Raw genomic sequence first — 17,466 nt, 5'->3', positions numbered from 1 at the left:
TTCTGAGTTTTGGTGGAAGTGTAGTTTCTGTTTTATTTTTTCCTATTCTCTCTGTTGTTCTGTCTGATTTCTGGAAACAGGAGGATATCAGAACTAAGGCACAGCCATGTTCTTGGCAGAACCTGGAGTTAGTTCAGCCCCGATTCTCACTGCTCTGGCTGGTTCTTGGCCTCTGGTGAAGGCAGTGTAGGGCTGCCTCACCCCTCTGTGAAGACATCCTCCAATACCTCCCATATACACTGGTACTGAAAGCCAGGGGCCTGGTGAGAACACCCTCAGTCTGCTGGGGCTTCAGGGGAGCTGACTGTTATAACTTGACCCTCTGGCTGCCCCTGTGTGGGAGAGCTTTGGGATAGCCTCTCACCTCTTATCACAGTGAAGGTAGGGGGGCGGGGAACTTGGGGTCTCTCCTGACATCCCTTGAGGGCTGACAGTGCCATTACCATGATCTCAAGGTCCCCTCTTTGTCATATACCCATCATGTGCAAAGGCCTTGACAGCTGGTGACTGATTGGACTCAAGCCAGGCACCTGCTTTGGGCTGTTCTGGAAACAGAGGTGCATCTTTTCCTGTGAGCCTTTTGGAAGAGTCTGTTTCTGGCCTCCTTCCTCACCATGGGATATAAATGCAGAATCTAGGGGGCTTGTCCCCCTTTTGTAAGTGGGAATTCTTAATAGGCACATGGGGGCCCAGTGGCTGTGCCATGTCCCCTGGTTTGGAGTTGATCTCTGAGGATTCTGGTCACCACCCTGTGTCCCAAAGCAGGGGCATGTCTGGCTTCAGTGCCTTATCTGAATCTCTTGTTTGTCCTACAGGAATAAAGAAGGACCCAACCAAGGCCTTTGTGCCCAGGACTGTCATGATCGGGGGCAAGGTGAGGTGATGTTCTCTTTGCATCTTGCTTGATATTTAGCCTGAATGCACAAACCACCATGCTTTTTGTCAGTGCCACTGTGTCCCGACTTGAGTGCCAGCTGCGCAGTGGGCTGGAGACTGCAAAGGCTCAGAGCCAGCATACACACGGAATGCCAGAGGCCCCCTGCTTCCCCAGGTGTGCTTGTGGGCTGAGTAGGTTCAGTGTCCATCAGCTCAGCATTAAGAGGGAGCTGGATGGGACCCCAGCACATGAGAGTGGGGGTCCTAGCCCCAAGGGGAGTCCTCAGTGGACTTGTTGGCCCTCCATCCAATGCCTTTCCTTGTACAACCACCACCCTTCCACACCCGTGCCCAGCTCTCAGGTCCCAGCATGCTGCCCACTCACTTCCCTGTACTCGTGTGCTGAGTGGACATAGATTGCTGGCTGCTTCATCAGCCAGATGTATACCCATGGTGAGTGAGCTCAGCCTAGCTTTATTTCATTTTTTATTCACCGTGACACATGCTTTTGGATACTCAGTCACATAGTCCCAGTATGTTGCCATTACTCATTGATGGATGGGTTTTCTCATCATACTCTGTGCTCTAGGGCTGGTGTCCCCACCCTCTGCCACTTTCCCCCAAGAGCCTCATTGTCATCAGAGAACATGAGGACACTGTGGAGCACAGTTGTTTTATGGGGGCCTACCAGGCGGGGCCAGGCACTGTCTGCCCAGCCAGCAGCTCATGGTCATCTCCCCGAGTGCCTGCCATTTCCTTTGTTAGTATCCCAGTGTGCATTTCTTAGAGATACAGGCTTTCAAACAGTTTTTTAAATGCTAATTATTAAAATTTTTCAGCATAGACAAAAGTAGGAAGAATAGTAATAATATCCATACACCTATCCCAGACTCCGCTGGATCATTCCAAATGAGTTCTGGACCTGGAATTGCTTTGCCTCTAAGTATTTCACACGTGTTCCCGATGATGTTTTCCTCCAAAACCACAATAAGTACAGACCCTTTTGAACACCACCACATGATACCATCTTCTCACGTAGATAGTAAAGTTACAGATATCTGGAATAGTTTGTTTGAATCTGGACCCTGGCAGGGCCTAACCATGTAATTGCTTGCAGTCTGTTAAATCTTGTCATCAGTAGGTTTTTCCCCACGCCTACCTCTCTTCTCTCTCTGCAACTGATTTGTTACAGAGATTGGGCTTTGTGTCTTCCCCAGGTTGGCTTTTCTGAGCACATCTGTCTGGCATGTCCAGTACGCCCCTTAGTTCCCTGTGTTTCCTGTAAGTTGGTGGTTCTAAAAGTCCTGCTCCTCTCACGTCCTCATTTCTGAAGAGCTGGCTAGAATTGGAGAACAGGTTTGAGGCTGGCAGGTTTCAGCACAGGCTGGGGCAGCTGTCAGGAGAGGCGCTTGGTAGAGCTGGGTCATGGGTAGACATCACACCCCACGGAGAGCAGGTTCCTCTGTCATGAAGCTGTCTGCCAGACTGCATGCAGGACACGGAGGGGGGGGCCACTCAACTGGGTGTGACCTCAGTGATCTAGCATGGGGCCCCGGTTACAGGGAATGATGCCAGACCCTCCAAGGACCCTGTGCTGCCCAGCACATAGGTGTGTTCATGCTGAATTTCCCCTCCCATCTCCAGGCGGCCCCTGGTTACCACATGGCCAAGATGATCATCAAGCTGGTCACATCCATCGGCAATGTCGTCAACCACGATCCAGTTGTGAGCGACAGGCTTAAAGTGATCTTCCTGGAAAACTACCGAGTGTCCTTGGCTGAGAAAGGTAGGCCCATATTAGGAAGGCCTGCCCCTGCCTGGGCACAGTATGGGTGGTCATTGCTGGTCCCAGACACCAGGCGCCCCAGCCAGAGGGAGACTTTGTTCTAGTAGTAAAAGGCTTTGGGGAAGTTCTCTGCCCTTCACATGCGGAGAATTACCCTCAACCTTTGTCTCTGTACTTTCTCACTTCTTCCTGTGACCTCATTCCTTCTCCTTGTTCTGCCCCCAGTTTTCTTTCCTGCTCCTAGAGCTTGCTCTTGCTGGCAGGATGTGCTTCCAGGGCAGCCTCCTCCCTCCCTTCTCCCACCCCCAGAGGATGTGTCTGCTGTCACCACCTATATACTCTCAAGAGCATTACCTACTTGTGATCTGGGCCGGCACCTGCCTCTTTGGTCCTTTCCGAGAGCAGCCCGAGGCCTGACAACCCAGTCCTTTGGTGAGAGTTCAGGCTGGGGCTGCTCCTTCAAGGATGTGTGCTGTCATCTGGAGAAGTTCCTGCAGCCAAATGTGCCTTGGAGCGTGGCTTTCCTGACCTGGACAGGCCTTTCTAAACTGGCCACTTGTGGAGACCCTGGCAGGAAGGTGATTTGCCCAACCAGGTGATGGGAAACCTGAGCCTGGAATTCTGGCTCTGAGTAGTAGGCACCTCTGCAGCTCACACAGATCAGCTGCTGCCTGCTGTGCTGAGTAACGACGTGCAAGCAGACATGCTCCCCTCTCCTGACAGCTCAGCCAGGTCATTGAACCGTCTCTCTGGTCCCTCTGCTGTCACAGACCATATGCGGTTCAGGGTCAGTAATGTGCTTAGTTCTTCACTGAGCTTCTGGCACATCTTACTGCCCTTTGCACGTGGAACTCCCCCTCCTCACTGTTACATGGGACCAGCTGGCTCCTGGGCATCTTCAGAACTGGTCTTGGGGTACCTGGTCTAGGGCCTCAGAGCTGGGGTCTTAAACTTGCTGCAGCAATGTGTCCACTGTCACATTTGCTCGTGTCCCTCTGCCTTCAGTGTGGAGCTGCATGGGGGCCAGAGATGCCTATATCTCTTTATCTTGGCTCCTGGGCTTGACCTTGAAGAAGAGCTGGACTTCACTCTTCACGGACCCTGAGTGCCAGCCACTGGGCTGGGGAAGCAGCATCAGCTCCGTGGACAAGCTGAGAATGTGGGGGCAAGGATGCCAAGGCAGGGTGGGAAGATGAGGCTTTCCCATCCATCATGACTTGGAGGCACAGGGAGCCCACCCTTTGGAGACACCTCAGGGCCACTGCATTTGGGTCATCGTTGTGGCTGGTTCGGCCCAGTCTGCAAACAGCACAGAGTGACTCGTGTGCATGTGAACACAAGGAAATTGCCCCTGCCTTCCTAGTTCTCTGGTTCTTTAAGAGTCCAGTTTCCTTTTGAAGTGCTCTGAAGAGACTTATGGGCTGACGGCATGAGACAGAAGTGCTGTCAGGATGAAAGAGAATGATGACATCAAAAGCAAGAACCAGGGGACCCCAAAGTATGGTTGGGCCTGGTCCCTGGAAGGTTCTAGAACAAAGGTCCTTTGCTACCTGGGGTCTTCTCTTCAGGAGTCACCATCTTGACCTCAGGCTGCCCTGGATCAGGAAGGGAAGCCCTTAATAGGTGGGCAGGGTGGGCTGCAGGGCTCAGGCCCATCCTGGAGTGGGTGGGAGATGGCACCTGCTCTGGGAACGCCAGCAGTGGGCGTGTGGTGTCTTGCACAGTTCCCATTGCTGCCATGCTGTGAGCGGTCTGTGGTGATGCACCTTCTTGCCCACCTGCTTGCAGTGATCCCCGCCGCAGACCTGTCACAGCAGATCTCCACTGCGGGCACCGAGGCCTCGGGCACGGGCAACATGAAGTTCATGCTCAATGGGGCCCTCACCATTGGCACGATGGATGGTGCCAACGTGGAAATGGCTGAGGAAGCTGGGGCTGAGAACCTCTTCATCTTTGGCATGCGTGTAGAGGACGTCGAGGCCCTGGACCGGAAAGGGTGTGTATTCCTTCCTGTGCCATCGGGGGCACTGCAGCATCCCAGACACTGCTTGGAACACTGGGGGTTGGGGGTGCCAAGAGGGCTCTGGGAGCCAGGCCTGCGCTTGCTGGGGGAGATGCCCGCCTGGCAGGTGGGGGTGGCTGTGGGCATGCTGGCTGAGCCTGCTCCTGGCCTGAGCACCCCACCAGCTGTCCTGGGAGGCTGGCTTGGGTGGGAGCTGGCTACTCTGTGCTTGTCTCCATGGGCCCAGTCCCTGGGGTCCAGAGTGAGTCTTTTCAAAAGGGTAGAAGGTTCTGGTCTCTGGAGGGAAAGCTCTGAGCACTCAGCCAGTGTGGGGATTTGGGGCTGAGCTACTGCTGAGATTCTCTGGCCAGATTCTGTAAAGTAACCCTTGGAATAGTTTCACGTTTACAGACAAGTTGCAAAGATAGCACAGAGTCCTATAGACCCTTCTGCCATCTCCCCTGTTGCTTACATCTTCCTAATTAGAGTCATACGTTATCAAAATTAGGTAACCAATAGTGGTGCATTGTTATTTATTAACGTCCATACTTAGTGTTTCCCATGAATGTCCTTTTCTGTCCTAGGATCCCTTCCAGGGCACCCCTCTGTGTTTAGATAGCAGGTCTCCTGTCTCCTCTGGTCTGTGACATTTTCTCAGCCTTTCCTCATGTATCATGACCTTGGACACTCTTGATCATGACTGTGGACACTCTTGAGTCTGGCCCTAGCCTGATTCTGAGCAATAATTAAAAAGAAAAGACAGTATTGCCTAATTGTCTAAAAGCCCTCAGGGGAGTTGGTGAGGCCTCAGGCACCAGCCGGGTGAAAACCCAAATGTCACCTAAAAAGTCACAGCTTAAAGGTGAGTTAGATGTCTCAGCTTGAGAGTACACTGCCCCATGTGCCCTTTCCTACCTGCCCCTTATTTGGGCTCTCTGCTCCATCCCGTGTCCTGAGACTGCATATCTGCTCCATGCTTCCCTCCCCAACTCCCTGATGGCCAAGGACTGTTGGGTCTGGTTGTGTCTGGTTTATGCTTCATTTCCTTCTTCATTGTCCCAGTGGCAGGGGGCAGGGTGGTGGCAGGAAGCAGGGGGCATCATTAAGGGCAGGGTGCAGCAAGGTGGGGTGGAGATGGCATGCAGCAGCCAGTTCTCAAGCAGCCTCCTGTAGGAGTATGATAGTGCCATGCCAGTGATTGTGTGTCTTCCAGCAATCACAAGGAGCCGGTGGGATTCATTCTGCACACCCAGCACATCACTGCAGGGCCCAGCAGCACTTGGGCCTGGAGCCTGGGGCAGTCTCGGACCAGGAAGGTGCCCAGTACAAACAGCCCTGCAGCTCACCCTGAAGGCTGACGCTTGGCCCCACCTCCCCACAGGTACAATGCCAGAGAGTACTACGACCGCCTGCCCGAGCTGAAGCAGGCCGTGGACCAGATCAGCAGTGGTTTCTTCTCTCCCAAGGATCCAGACTGCTTCAGGGACATTGTCAACATGCTGCTGAACCATGACAGGTTTGTCCTTATGTCCTTCCCCACTGGCTGGTCAGATAGATGGGTCCTCCTGGTGGGCTCAAGACTGCACTTTGGGAATGACCCTGGACTGAGGTGAGGCTGGCTCCCTACCCCAGCCCATGGGCAGAGCCTCAGGCCGCCAACCTTGACATACTATACCCAGGGCCTGCTGTGGTCTCTGGAGGTGCTTGAATGCTGGGGGACCCTGGTGGTAGGGATTGCTGGTTCATGATCTGGCCCTAGGCCCCCCAGCACTGGCTGACCCCCGGAATGGCATGACAAGCAGAAGGTGGTTTCAGATGGGGCTGCCTGGAGGCATTTCCTGAGTCCTCTCTTCCCCGGGGAGAACAGGAGTCTGGGCAGGACACAACAGAAGCCTCCAGGAAATGGGGGGTGAGGGGCACTGTGCCTCCACAGTCATGGTCCTGCAGTCCCAGCTGAGGCAAATGTTGGCCGGTGGTGACACAGAGTGGTTAAAATGGAATTAACTTGTGACGTAAAGTACGATGTAGTTAATGGTTTTTTACAACACAACTATCCCTGATTATAACATCCACATTTACAGACTCACTAATTTACAGCAGGTCAGCAATGCCACTTGCCCTCTTTGACAGTTCTTTGCTCCACCCTGTTGGTAAGAATCCTTGAATCTGGCAAATGCTGAGAATTGACCTCTGTTCCACTCTCAGTTGCCTTTGGATTGGTTTTGTCTATTGCTCTTCCCGTGAGTGCTGTGAGCTGGTGTCAGATCAGATTGCAGCCCCACACATACATGGCTGGGAGCTGGGCCCTGGCTCAGTCTGTGATCAAGGAAAAATTTAGCAGTTTCATGAACTGTCCCTGTGACTCCATCATAAACAAAAATGCATTTCTGTGTTCATAAATCCTACATTTTTACCCACAACATCCTTTCTCTAGACCACCAATTTTTGGCCCAGTTAGACCTGGGAACAGATGGCTGCGTAGAGCCTCACTGTCATCCTGTGCCCCCTCACCTGGGAGATGGAGTCCGCAGGAAGCCTCTCAGCCTGTGCGGCTCTACCCCACATGCATGGAGAGGGTGCATTGGAAACACCCACTTCTTTAAAGAAACATAGGCTTAAAACAAGGATTTTATAGAATAGTACCCCAGGACAAAAGTATTGCTCATTAGAGCCACCTCTGTGGCCAGGTGGGCTCTGTCATCCTAAAGTGTGAGGACCTGGATGGCTGGGACCTGTTTCCTGACCACCTGCCACGGTGGACCACTCTCTTGTCTCCCATTTCAGGTTCAAGGTGTTTGCAGATTATGAAGCGTATGTGGCATGCCAGGCCCAGGTGGACCAGCTGTACAGGGTATGGTTCTTGGGCCCCAGAGCTGGTGGGGGTGGCCCTGGCAGGGTAGCAGCAGGGGACATCTATGAGGTCCAGTCCCGGGAGGTCATAGTTCACCATTGAGCTGCATCATGGACTCAGGCTGAATGGGGCTGCTTCCACTCAGACTGACTTAGCCATCTCTCTGCTCGCCCCTGGTAAAGGCTAGTGCCCCTGGGACCAGGCCGCTGTCCACACTGGCACGTTTCCACGCAGCCTCTGAGCAGCTGCCGCAGAACACAAGTGAGCAGGACAGGAGTTTCCTTCCTACAGACGGCAGAGGCAATGGGCGATGCCTCTGCCTGTGGTCTGCACTCCCATGTGGCTATGATCAGGAGGGTGCAGGGAGCAGGTGTGGAGCCAGGAAGACTTGTATGTGCACACAGAAAGCCTGTGTTTAAAAATGAGAATGGGAATGCTTCCTTGGAAAAGTGTGAGCTTCAATGTTAAGTAGAGTGAGGGACCCATAGCTGTGAGGAGCAGCCTTTTTAGGGCAGGACCACTGCAGCCAGCTCCCTACTCCTTGGTAAAAGTGGACAAGGGAGGTCCTGTTTTCTGTGTGGAGCATGTGCTGGCCAGTGTCCCTGGGGGAGTGTCTCCATGTGGGGTCTCGAGGATGTCCCTTGGTGCCCTCTTCTCTCCCCTTTCCTGGGGGTGGGGAGGGGAGGCAGTGGGAGAGGACTCTGGCTACCATGGTGTGACTGCAGAGTTGTGGGTTGGATGGATTATTTCCCAGGTTCTTGGACAAGGCCTGTGGGATTTGTATTTCTGATTTGTTGCTGTTCTGGCCCCCACCCCCTGCCCTTAGGAAAGCTGTCTGTCCTTCGGGACCCATGAAAGAATGGGGGGGTGGGGAGATGGGAAACTGAGTGACTAGGCAGGGCTCTGGGGGGATCCTTTGCTCCTCTGACCCAGACCTCAGCAGAGTGTGCCCTTTCGGGAAGACTCCTCTTGGTGCTGGCTCAGTCTAGGGGTGGTTGCCAGGCTCTGGGGGAAGCTGTGGATGGGAGACCACCTGGCCATTTTCCCTGATCCAGCCAGTGGCAAGTACTCACCTGGTGGTATTTCTTTGTCATGGTGGGCCGTGCCCCAGAGGACATGGTGCATTTTGAGGTCCGGGACCTTCTCAGACTCCTTGCCCTTGTATCTAATCATCTGGTAGCTTTTCTGGTTGGTGGGTCCCCCCATTTGAGTGAGCTGTTGATTGCAATTTCCTCTTTGTTCATCAAGCTTCCCAGGGGCTAAGAGCTCATCTGGGAACAGTCCTGAAGTTCTGGAAGTGCAGGTTGTCTTATGTGGTGCCTAGGATTACTCAGCCTCTCCTTCCCTCTGCAGAACCCCAGGGAGTGGACCAAGAAGGTCATCAGGAACATTGCCTGCTCAGGCAAGTTCTCTAGTGACCGGACCATCACAGAGTATGCCCGGGACATCTGGGGCGTGGAGCCCTCTGACCTGCAGATCCCACCCCCCAATCTCCCCAAGGATTAGGAGCCCTGGCAGTGGCCTTGCTGTTTCAGTGCTGTTTCTGGAGGGCCATGGGGATTGTGGTGGTGGCTTGGGGTGGGAAAGGAAGGAAAGGTGTAAAGAATGAGATGTTCCCAGTTTTCTGCAGGAAATTGGGGCTCACAGCACTGACCAGGGCAGCTGGCCCCGCAGCTTTAGCCCACCTGTCCCAAGGAGGTGGGGAAGGTGGAGCCACCTGCTGGGCTCCTCTGAGACCTTGCATGCACCTTGCAGTGAGCTTGTTTTTAGTTTTGAGCTTTTGGATTCTGGGGTCTGGGCAGGTAGCTGTGGCAAAGCCTGGGGAACTATGTGTTTCTGCACTACATGGGCTACCCAGCTGGTGTGGGTTTCTGACCTCCCTGGCCCAGCTGTGCTCCTGGCTGTGCTGGGAGGGTCCAGTACTCCAAGCCAAGTCTGCAAGTGCTATGTAGGTGCTCTGGCCCAAGTTTCCAGACTGATCAGATAAAGGGGCCCTGGATGAGTGAGGATCACATGGATGAGGACACCTGTGTCCGGCATTTCGGGGATTTGGGCTAGGACAAGGCTGGCTGATGCAAAGTTAGCTTGGTTTTGCTTTTTCAAGAGAAAAATTAACTTCACAGGAAAATGAAAGTAGCTGAAGCCTTTTCTCGTTTTAGCAACTAAAAATTGTACTTCTGAAATTTTGTCCTGGGTTGGCCCAGCCCTGGGGGCCTGGGATGGAGTCATTGCCTTTGCTGGAAAGGCTGATAGCCCAGCCCCTGCTGCAGATCCATGCCCTCCTTGTACCCCTGCCCTGTCCTGGGGGCTGTGTCTCCTGTCTTACACATGAGACTAGTCTCCTGTCTCCCTCCCTGTCTACCAGTACAACCAAGGTAGTCTAGGAAAAGGACTGAGCAGGCCCAGAAGGGAGCCCACTTTTCCACTCTGCCTGGATGGCAGGCTGGTGGCCGTAAGGGTGGGTGAGCCCCTCTCAGCTGCCCAGAGGAGAGAGCCAGGAAGCAGCCTGGCACGCTTCACTGCAGGCTTATTGGAGACACGGGTGGGAAGCACCCTTCCCGAGGCTCTGCCTCCTTGCATGCTGGATCTCAGTGGCACAGGGCTCTGCCCTCACCCTGGGTCCTGACTGCTCACAGAACCAGGCCATGGAGGATTTGCTCACATGTACACTTCACCAGAGCTGCAGAGGTCTGGTGGGGAGGCCCACATTCCGAGGCTATGGCTGAATCCATGACACCCTCTGCTGCCCCATTTCTTAGGCCACATGTGGACCCATCACTGTGCCACTTGCTGTTACTGCCTTGTGTGAGAAAATGATTAAACCTTCCTGCCTGTGCTTGGTTGACCTGAACTGTTTTATTCTGCGCTGAGAGCAGGGTGGGAGTTGGGTGGTGTGGGCCTCAGACCCTCCGCTGTAACAGCCCATCACTGTGGGATTAAGGACAGACCACATTCTTCTATCCCAGCTGTGAGTGGGACTTAATTAAGAGTATGTGTGCTGAACTGCCAGCTCACAAAAGAATCGTCAAATCTTCATAAACTGTTATCTGTGTGTTGGCATTTTGGGTGCAAATTGCATTGGTTCTTTTTGCACCTGTCTTCTGCCACCCACTCCTGGCCCTGGAAAGTGGAATGCTCCAAAAAACCAGAGCATTTCCCCCTAAATTGTGTAGCTGCAGGCTGAATCAAAGTCCAGGAGAGACACGAACTTGGGGTTGTTACACAAAGAACCTGAGAACTGCAGGCCACTGGGGCACCATGGGCCCTGCTGGGGTGGTCTTGGGTCTGGGGACATGCTTAGTTTTTTTTTGTTTATTTTGAGAGAGAGTACGAGCAGGGGAGGGGCAGAGAGGGGGAGGGAATCCCAAGTAGGCTCCACTCTGTCAGCGCAGAGCCCTACTCTGGGGTCGATCCCAGGAATCGTGAGATCATGACCTGAACTGAAATCAAGAGCCACTCAACCTGAGACACCCAGGCACCCCCTGCATATTTTTTAAGTAGGCTCCTTGCCCAACGTAGGGCTTCAACTCAACGGCCCTGGGATCAAGAGTGGGATGCTCTACTGACGGAGCCAGCCAGGTGCCCCAGGACATGCGTATTAACTGAAAAATTTACAGCTGTGCATGTCTTGATCTTTTTTTTTTTTCTTCAACGATTGGTTTTGTAACCATTAGTGGTTACATCTGTCCTAGGCCATCATAGGTTTAGTTAATAGAAGCCAGCAGATGGGGGTGTTTGGACCTGATTAGCTGACCCAATGGCCCAGCAACTGCCCCTCCAGTGCTTACTGCCTCTTTAGTGCTTTCTCCTCTTCAGTCCACCTGTCAAAATACCAACACTTGTATTTTACTTCATATCCTATCCCCCAGCCCACCCCATGAAGATCTGAGGCAGCTCACACACACAAAATGTTAAACAGGGTGAAGACTGGCTCACCTAGGTGGGCTGGGTCTGAGACCACGTGCCAGCAGGTCACATCGTGTCACTGATGGAAGTGGGCTGGAAAGGCGGCTCTGTCTCAGGGCCTCCGTGATAGAGCCAGTAGAGGGTGCCATGTCTGAGGAAGGGCTGTCAGGTCCAATGGGCGCAATACGCAGAGCAGTTACACAGGAAGACACTACGGGATGGGGCCATGTGCCCCAGCTCTGATAGGTGCAAAACATGCACCCTGGGGATGGGTTGGTGTCTTGCAGGCAGTGCTCACACCCAAATTAGATGCCAGGAGTCAGCAGGGAACCCATCCAATAAGAGGAAAATAAATATTCGGACATAAACTGACTTTAGGAGTCTGTTCACATTTCAACCTATTTAAGAACGGTGTGATTTCCCCAACATGAGAATCACTGTAGGCAGCTTGAAGGTGCTTCATTAAGGAGGTATAACGAGTGTTGACCTCTGGGCCCCCTAGCTTGCCCACAGCTGCTAACAATGGCCTATGACCTTGAAGAACAGGTAGACTGGTGAACAAGGCCCTCCATACCCCCCCAGGGAATTTTTCAGCTGCCAAGACTAGATAGTCCCAGAGCCTTAGGACCTAGGAGAAAGTCCCACCATCAGAAGAATCGGGTCCCAGGTGGGTTTACATCCTCTGGTCTGGGTCACACCTCTGTACTTGCACAGCAGGGGTAGGACAGTCCCCTGTGGGGGCAGCTTGAAACCTTCTTTCTTCTTAAGCCATGAACCTTCTCATTCCCAGGTTCCCTTACTGAGCCCAGACGTAAGACTCTGGCCCTTTACCAGCACCCAGTGGTGAGAAGCAGGATTTTTAGAGGGTGCCAGGTGGAGGCAGCAGAACTGCAGGGGAGACTGGTTTGGCAAAAAAGCTGAATACCAAAAGAGCCACCCCCAGTGAATAATTTCCTGGGCCAGAACTAGAAACCCTGCACTCCAGGACCCCAAGTTCTTTCATCGACCCCTGCCAGGGGCTCGCTTGGGGTCTGTGGGTGAAACCCAAGAGCCTGCTGATCAATACCAACATCCAGCAAGCTTGCTAAGTGTGAGGTTGAAGAGAGCCTAAATTTTATGCCATCTAACTCATCTGGAGAAACAGTGACCCCATGAATACACCTTTCCCTGAGACAACACCACTCCTTGAGTTGACCTCTATCCACATCTGGAAGAAGGGAGAAAAGGAATGTCCAGGGTCCCTAGCCTTATAGAGCTGCACCTCCTCCCATGTGGCTGGCTCTCAGCATGGCCTGGGGCCAGCTGGAAACATCACTGAGAACACAACAAACAGACCACCACCACGATTTTATTCTTAAATAAATGCTCAGTCTAAGGCCAGGTTAGGCAGACAGGTGGGCAGAAAGCAGAGGAAGTGCAGGTCATGGGCACCTCCCCCGCTCTGAGAGGTGGGGCCTGCCCAAAGAGGGAGGGATGGCCTATGTAGGCAAGCAGGGTGTTCCAGGTGGGAGGGGCCAGTCAAACCATTAGAGTCCATTCTGTGTGTGCCAGGAAGGGACAGATGAATCCATCTCCCCATAATCTCACCAATGGTGCTGGAAAGCTCAGTGTGGTCCCAATACCCCATGCTTCCTGCACTTGGCTCCCCAGGCCCAGCTCAGGAAGTGTGGGATCAACCAGCTGGAGGCTGGCCTGCTCTGTCACTGTCTTCCCAACAAGAGCTCAGGTTAAGTGGCAACAAGAGGGAGAGGGGATCACATGCCTGCAATCTGTGTTTTCCACAAGGATCCGTGCTCCCAGCCATCTGGGGCAGGTGCCTCAGGTCTGCCGGGGCCTCCTCTGCCTGCCCCAGCTGGCATCCGAGTCCTCTCTCCAGGGGCATCGAAGATGCTGGCACCCCCTGGGCTCCAGAGTGCCAGGCTGCCAGAGCGAAGGAGAGGAGGGCAGAGGTCTTCATGCTCCTTTAGGCAGCAAGACTCAGTGCTGGCGCCCAGGTTCTGACTTCCCCAGGAATTCCCTAGACCAGGTGAGGACAACCATCAGCCAAACCCTGAGCCCACACTAGAGGTCCTGCCCCCTATGATCCTCAAAGGGCCCACCTGAGAAGGAGCCTGGAGGACCACCCCTACTCAGAAAGCCCGAGTTAAACAAACAGGTCACCAATGGCATTGGCTTGGTCAAATCCCAACCCTGTAGGATGAAGACCAGGTAACAGGCTACTATTCTTTGGTCTAAACTCTGAGCTATACTCTGAGCTAAATTTTCCGCATCATGTTCCTTTTATGCTGGGGAAAATGACAACTCTAGAGCAAACCCACACACTCAGCTCACAGTCCCATCTTGGCAACCCAGGTCCATGATGCAGGAAATGGCAAACTGCTAAAGAAATGCAGCGTTGCCTCTGGACCTGCCAAGGCAGCCACAAGAGAGCTGAAGTGTGATGGGATAAAATTCAAGATGGCTGATTCAAATACTTCCATGCTCAGCTGCCCCAAGAAGGTGAATTCGCACCTGGGCCGGGAAGTGGAAGGCTGCCTGCGCCTTAGGTGGGAGGCAGGGAGGCTTGGCATCACCTGCCTGAGTGATGGAATAGGTCCCAGCACAAAAGCCTGGGCTCCTGGGTGGGGCCAGGCTGTGTCCAGTCCACACTGCCCTTTGCCACCGCCTTGCCCTTCAGGCTTGGGCTCTGCACCCAGGCACAAGACGGTTGCCCATGGCCAAAGCCCATGTCCTGGCCCTGGACAGTGGCCATCATGACGCAGCTAGGAGCACAGCCTCCCTTCAAGAAGCAGCTGGGGACAAATAAGCTTTTGAGAGCTAGCCCAGAGTCTCCCAAGTGCTGTGTGCACAGGGGCAGGACCTGACGGGTATGTGGGAAGGGACTGAGGCCTGACCTGCAGTGGCTGGGGTGCATGTCTACATGCTGGATGCTCCCCTGAGCATGGTGTCCATGCAGGCCGCACAGCCCATACCACAGGGAAATCACTGCCCTGTCTGATCATGGGAATGGTCCAGAAGGGAGAGGTGATAAACACTCAACCCCTCTCCATGGAGATGAAAGGCTCTTGGATCACAGTGACTCCTGGCCCCACTGAGGCAGCTTTAGAGGCTATGGCTGCTGCATGCCTGGCCTGAGCCATCACCACCCAGGCGAGTTCCTGGTGAGGGGAGAATTCCTCACCTCAGTATCCGCGGGAGCTCAGGGCTCTTGTAGATATACTTGTGCCTGTAGCCGAGGTCTGAGTGAAAGGGAATAAACTGAACTTTGAAGTCTCGGAAGCTTCGAGATGGAGCAGCGATGTTGTAGAGCTGGGATGAGGAAGAGATGGGTCAGCACCCACAGATGACAGCCCTGTGGGCAACCTGCCTGGTGGTCTCCCCACTATAGAGACCAGTGAGTGGCTGCTGCCTCCAAAGAGCAACCCAAGCTCCCAGCAAATAGCACTGCTGCAGCCTACACGGCCTGGCCCGGGGAGAAGGGTGCTAGCAGGAGCCCAGCCCAGCCTCGGCTCCTCGGCCTGACGTTTGAGACCCTCTGTCCTCATGCCTATCTCCCAGATGGCCTTTCCTCAGGGGGCAGCAAGGCGGATGAGCCCACATTATGGGAAGAGCTGCCTGCTGTGCAATGGTATGCTGGCCAGAGTGCCTGGAGAAGTCCCACTGGTGGAGGATGCTGGGCATCCACCTCAGACTTCACTGTGTGCCGGGGTCAAGGTCAGTCAGCAGGTTGGCTCACAATCCCTCCCACCCTGGAGACTGCTCAGCTCTGTGGGTCTGGGTATCTGCTGCTGGGCAGTCCTGTGTGCCTGCACTCTCTGAAGGGAGGGGACCTGGCCCTGCTGGAACTTGCTGGCACCCGGGCCTCACTCCCTCTAGGCTGCCCCTGTCCCTCACCATCACCATGCCAGGTGGTGCTCTCTCCCATAGCACTCTCACTTACACATCTAGTGCTGCTTCCTGGCAGCAAAGGCAAAGCAAACTCAGCAAAAGCAAACACGGAGGCCCCACAACAGCATGGCATTTCTGTCATCAGTCCAATCCCAAAAACAAGAGAACAGACAAGAGGTCTGTATGAAGTCTACTGACTGAGACCCCCATGTTGGAGCCAAGGTGGGGCCACATCCTCCTCCTTGAGAGTTCTTTCCCTCCAGCCAACAACGAGTGAGTCCTCCTGCTGAATACCAGGTAGTGAAGTCCCTGTCACCCCAAGACCTCTGCACAGGGATCGGGAGCCATCTGCTTACTTCTCAGGTCTCCTCTGGCCATCACCAAATGTGCTGGTAAAGACGTTCACACCCTCAAACTTACCTTTGCTGATAAGGCATCAACTGTTTGCCTCCACCCCAATCCTGCTGACCTCCCCTGCTGTTCTCTTCCTCACAAGGGGCACCTGCCAGCAGCAGGACTCCCTCCACGTCTGCCTAGGCCCAGCTGGCCCAAATGGGAGCCTGCTAGATGCCTGCCCACACCGGGGGTAGCACCTGACACCCACCTTTCTGCCAAGCTGGAAGGGCACAACTGGGTCGTCCTCAGCATGCAGGATGAGCAGGGAGCAGGAGATGTGCTTCACACTGTGGGAGGAGAAGGCACTAGACCAGGACCCTGGGAGTCTCTAGCCCTGCCTATGGTTCAACAGCTACAATTCTGCTGGGCTTTTCACTAGAGAACTAAGTTGATTTCTCATATATCTCTACCAACATCTATTCAGTCAAGTCTAGAGATGGATTCACTCACCAAATCTGGCCCCTCCCTGTGTATTTTCTGAAAATTGAAAATAACTATTTTTGCCACTAGACATATTCTTTAAAAGTTACAAAACAGGGACACCTGGGTGGCTCGGTCAGTTGAGTGTCTACTCTTGATTTTGGCTGAGGTCATGATCTCAGGGTCTCAGAAGCCTACTTAAGATCCTCTCCCCACCTCCCCACTTGCACATGAACACACACACTCTCTTTCTTAAACAAGTTACAAAACAGTATTTACATACCAAATAACTTAGGTGGTCCAGGAAATTTATTGCAAATGAATGCTACTAGCAATATGTTGGTAAAAAAGTCCATAACCTCTAACTTGTCTTTGTTGAAAAGGACATTTAAGGTACTCCTGAATGTTTACAAATAAATTAACATTTTCAATAGGTTCACATAATTCAAACCCTCCAATAAACCACATAATGGATGGGCTGTGGGACTGGATAGGCCCCGGAGTCTCTTGGCGGCCCCTCACTAAGCTCTCAGGTGAGCTGGTAGATATGGCACCCACCTGGTCCTGGTGGTTGCATTCTGGTCTGGGGGCTCCATGAGGGCAGCACTGGGCAAGGCTGCCACCTGGCAGGACCTGAGCCAGGACGCCTGACGCCCCACCAACGCCGAGCCCAGACAGCAAGTCTGCGCTTCTGCTAGTGGCACACCCGTATGCCCACTCTCCCCCTGTTCTGCTTCCAGGGAGGAGCATTTCTGGTGTGCGGGTCACACTGTGATAGTGGAATGGCTCATCTTTGCAGAATTTCCCCAATAAGTAGTATGTCCTAACCTCTGCCCGCTCTGGGAAAGGCCTAGTTCCTATGCTGTCACCTTAGCAAGTATTTGGCAACCAAGCTGCCCAAGTGGGGGCTCCTGACTTCCAGTGGGTGAAGTAGTGCTGGCCCCCTAATGCTCAGCTGGGAGCAGGACCCAACACTCACTGTGGTGCTTGTTGTTGTGGTTTTAGAAGCAATCTTGCTTATTCAGATAACACTTCTTTAAGTTCCTAAACAATAATATTTACAAACCAGCAGGTTTGGGGTTATGTTTGCTCAAATTTTAGTTTGTTCTATTTTTAGAACCAAAACACATAATTAAGGGGAAAAATATTCCATTTTTTCACATTCTGTTTCAAAGTGTAGACTTTAAATGCTAACTGAACATTTAGATAAGAATTTTTATCCTTTCCTTTTAATTTTTTTTGAAGAGATTAAAACCCATGAAATAAAGATATCACAAAGACAACGTCAACAGAATCTGAACATTGTGCAAAGAATCCTTAACTAGAATTTTTAACTGTTGG

At 53.1% G+C, this 17,466-nt stretch overlaps 2 protein-coding genes across 3 annotated transcripts in view; one reads left to right on the top strand and one right to left on the bottom strand.

The window, feature by feature from the left end:
• Positions 1 to 10,351, top strand: part of PYGB (glycogen phosphorylase B) — a 59,063-nt gene extending 48,712 nt beyond the window's left edge. The window contains exons 15-20 of the mRNA XM_025932809.2: positions 816 to 874; positions 2,521 to 2,662; positions 4,451 to 4,658; positions 6,046 to 6,180; positions 7,449 to 7,515; positions 8,869 to 10,351. Of these exons, the coding sequence (XP_025788594.2) occupies positions 816 to 874; positions 2,521 to 2,662; positions 4,451 to 4,658; positions 6,046 to 6,180; positions 7,449 to 7,515; positions 8,869 to 9,021 (764 nt within the window). The 3' untranslated portion in view covers positions 9,022 to 10,351. The remainder of the gene's footprint in view (positions 1 to 815; positions 875 to 2,520; positions 2,663 to 4,450; positions 4,659 to 6,045; positions 6,181 to 7,448; positions 7,516 to 8,868) is intronic.
• A 2,402-nt stretch (positions 10,352 to 12,753) lies between these two features.
• ABHD12 (abhydrolase domain containing 12, lysophospholipase) overlaps positions 12,754 to 17,466 on the bottom strand; it is an 86,276-nt gene continuing 81,563 nt past the window's right edge. For both annotated transcript variants that reach the window (XM_025932219.2, XM_086701518.1), the window contains exons 11-13: positions 15,914 to 15,992; positions 14,603 to 14,730; positions 12,754 to 13,438 (exon numbers count right to left, since the gene is read on the bottom strand). In XM_025932219.2, coding sequence (XP_025788004.1) covers positions 13,399 to 13,438; positions 14,603 to 14,730; positions 15,914 to 15,992 — 247 coding nt within the window. In that variant the 3' untranslated portion in view covers positions 12,754 to 13,398. The remainder of the gene's footprint in view (positions 13,439 to 14,602; positions 14,731 to 15,913; positions 15,993 to 17,466) is intronic.

Source organism: Puma concolor, chromosome A3, assembly GCF_028749965.1.
Source record: "Puma concolor isolate L17-30 chromosome A3, mPumCon1.1.hap2, whole genome shotgun sequence".
Taxonomy (NCBI): Eukaryota; Metazoa; Chordata; class Mammalia; order Carnivora; family Felidae; genus Puma; species Puma concolor.
This window is presented reverse-complemented; position numbering and strand designations above follow the sequence as displayed.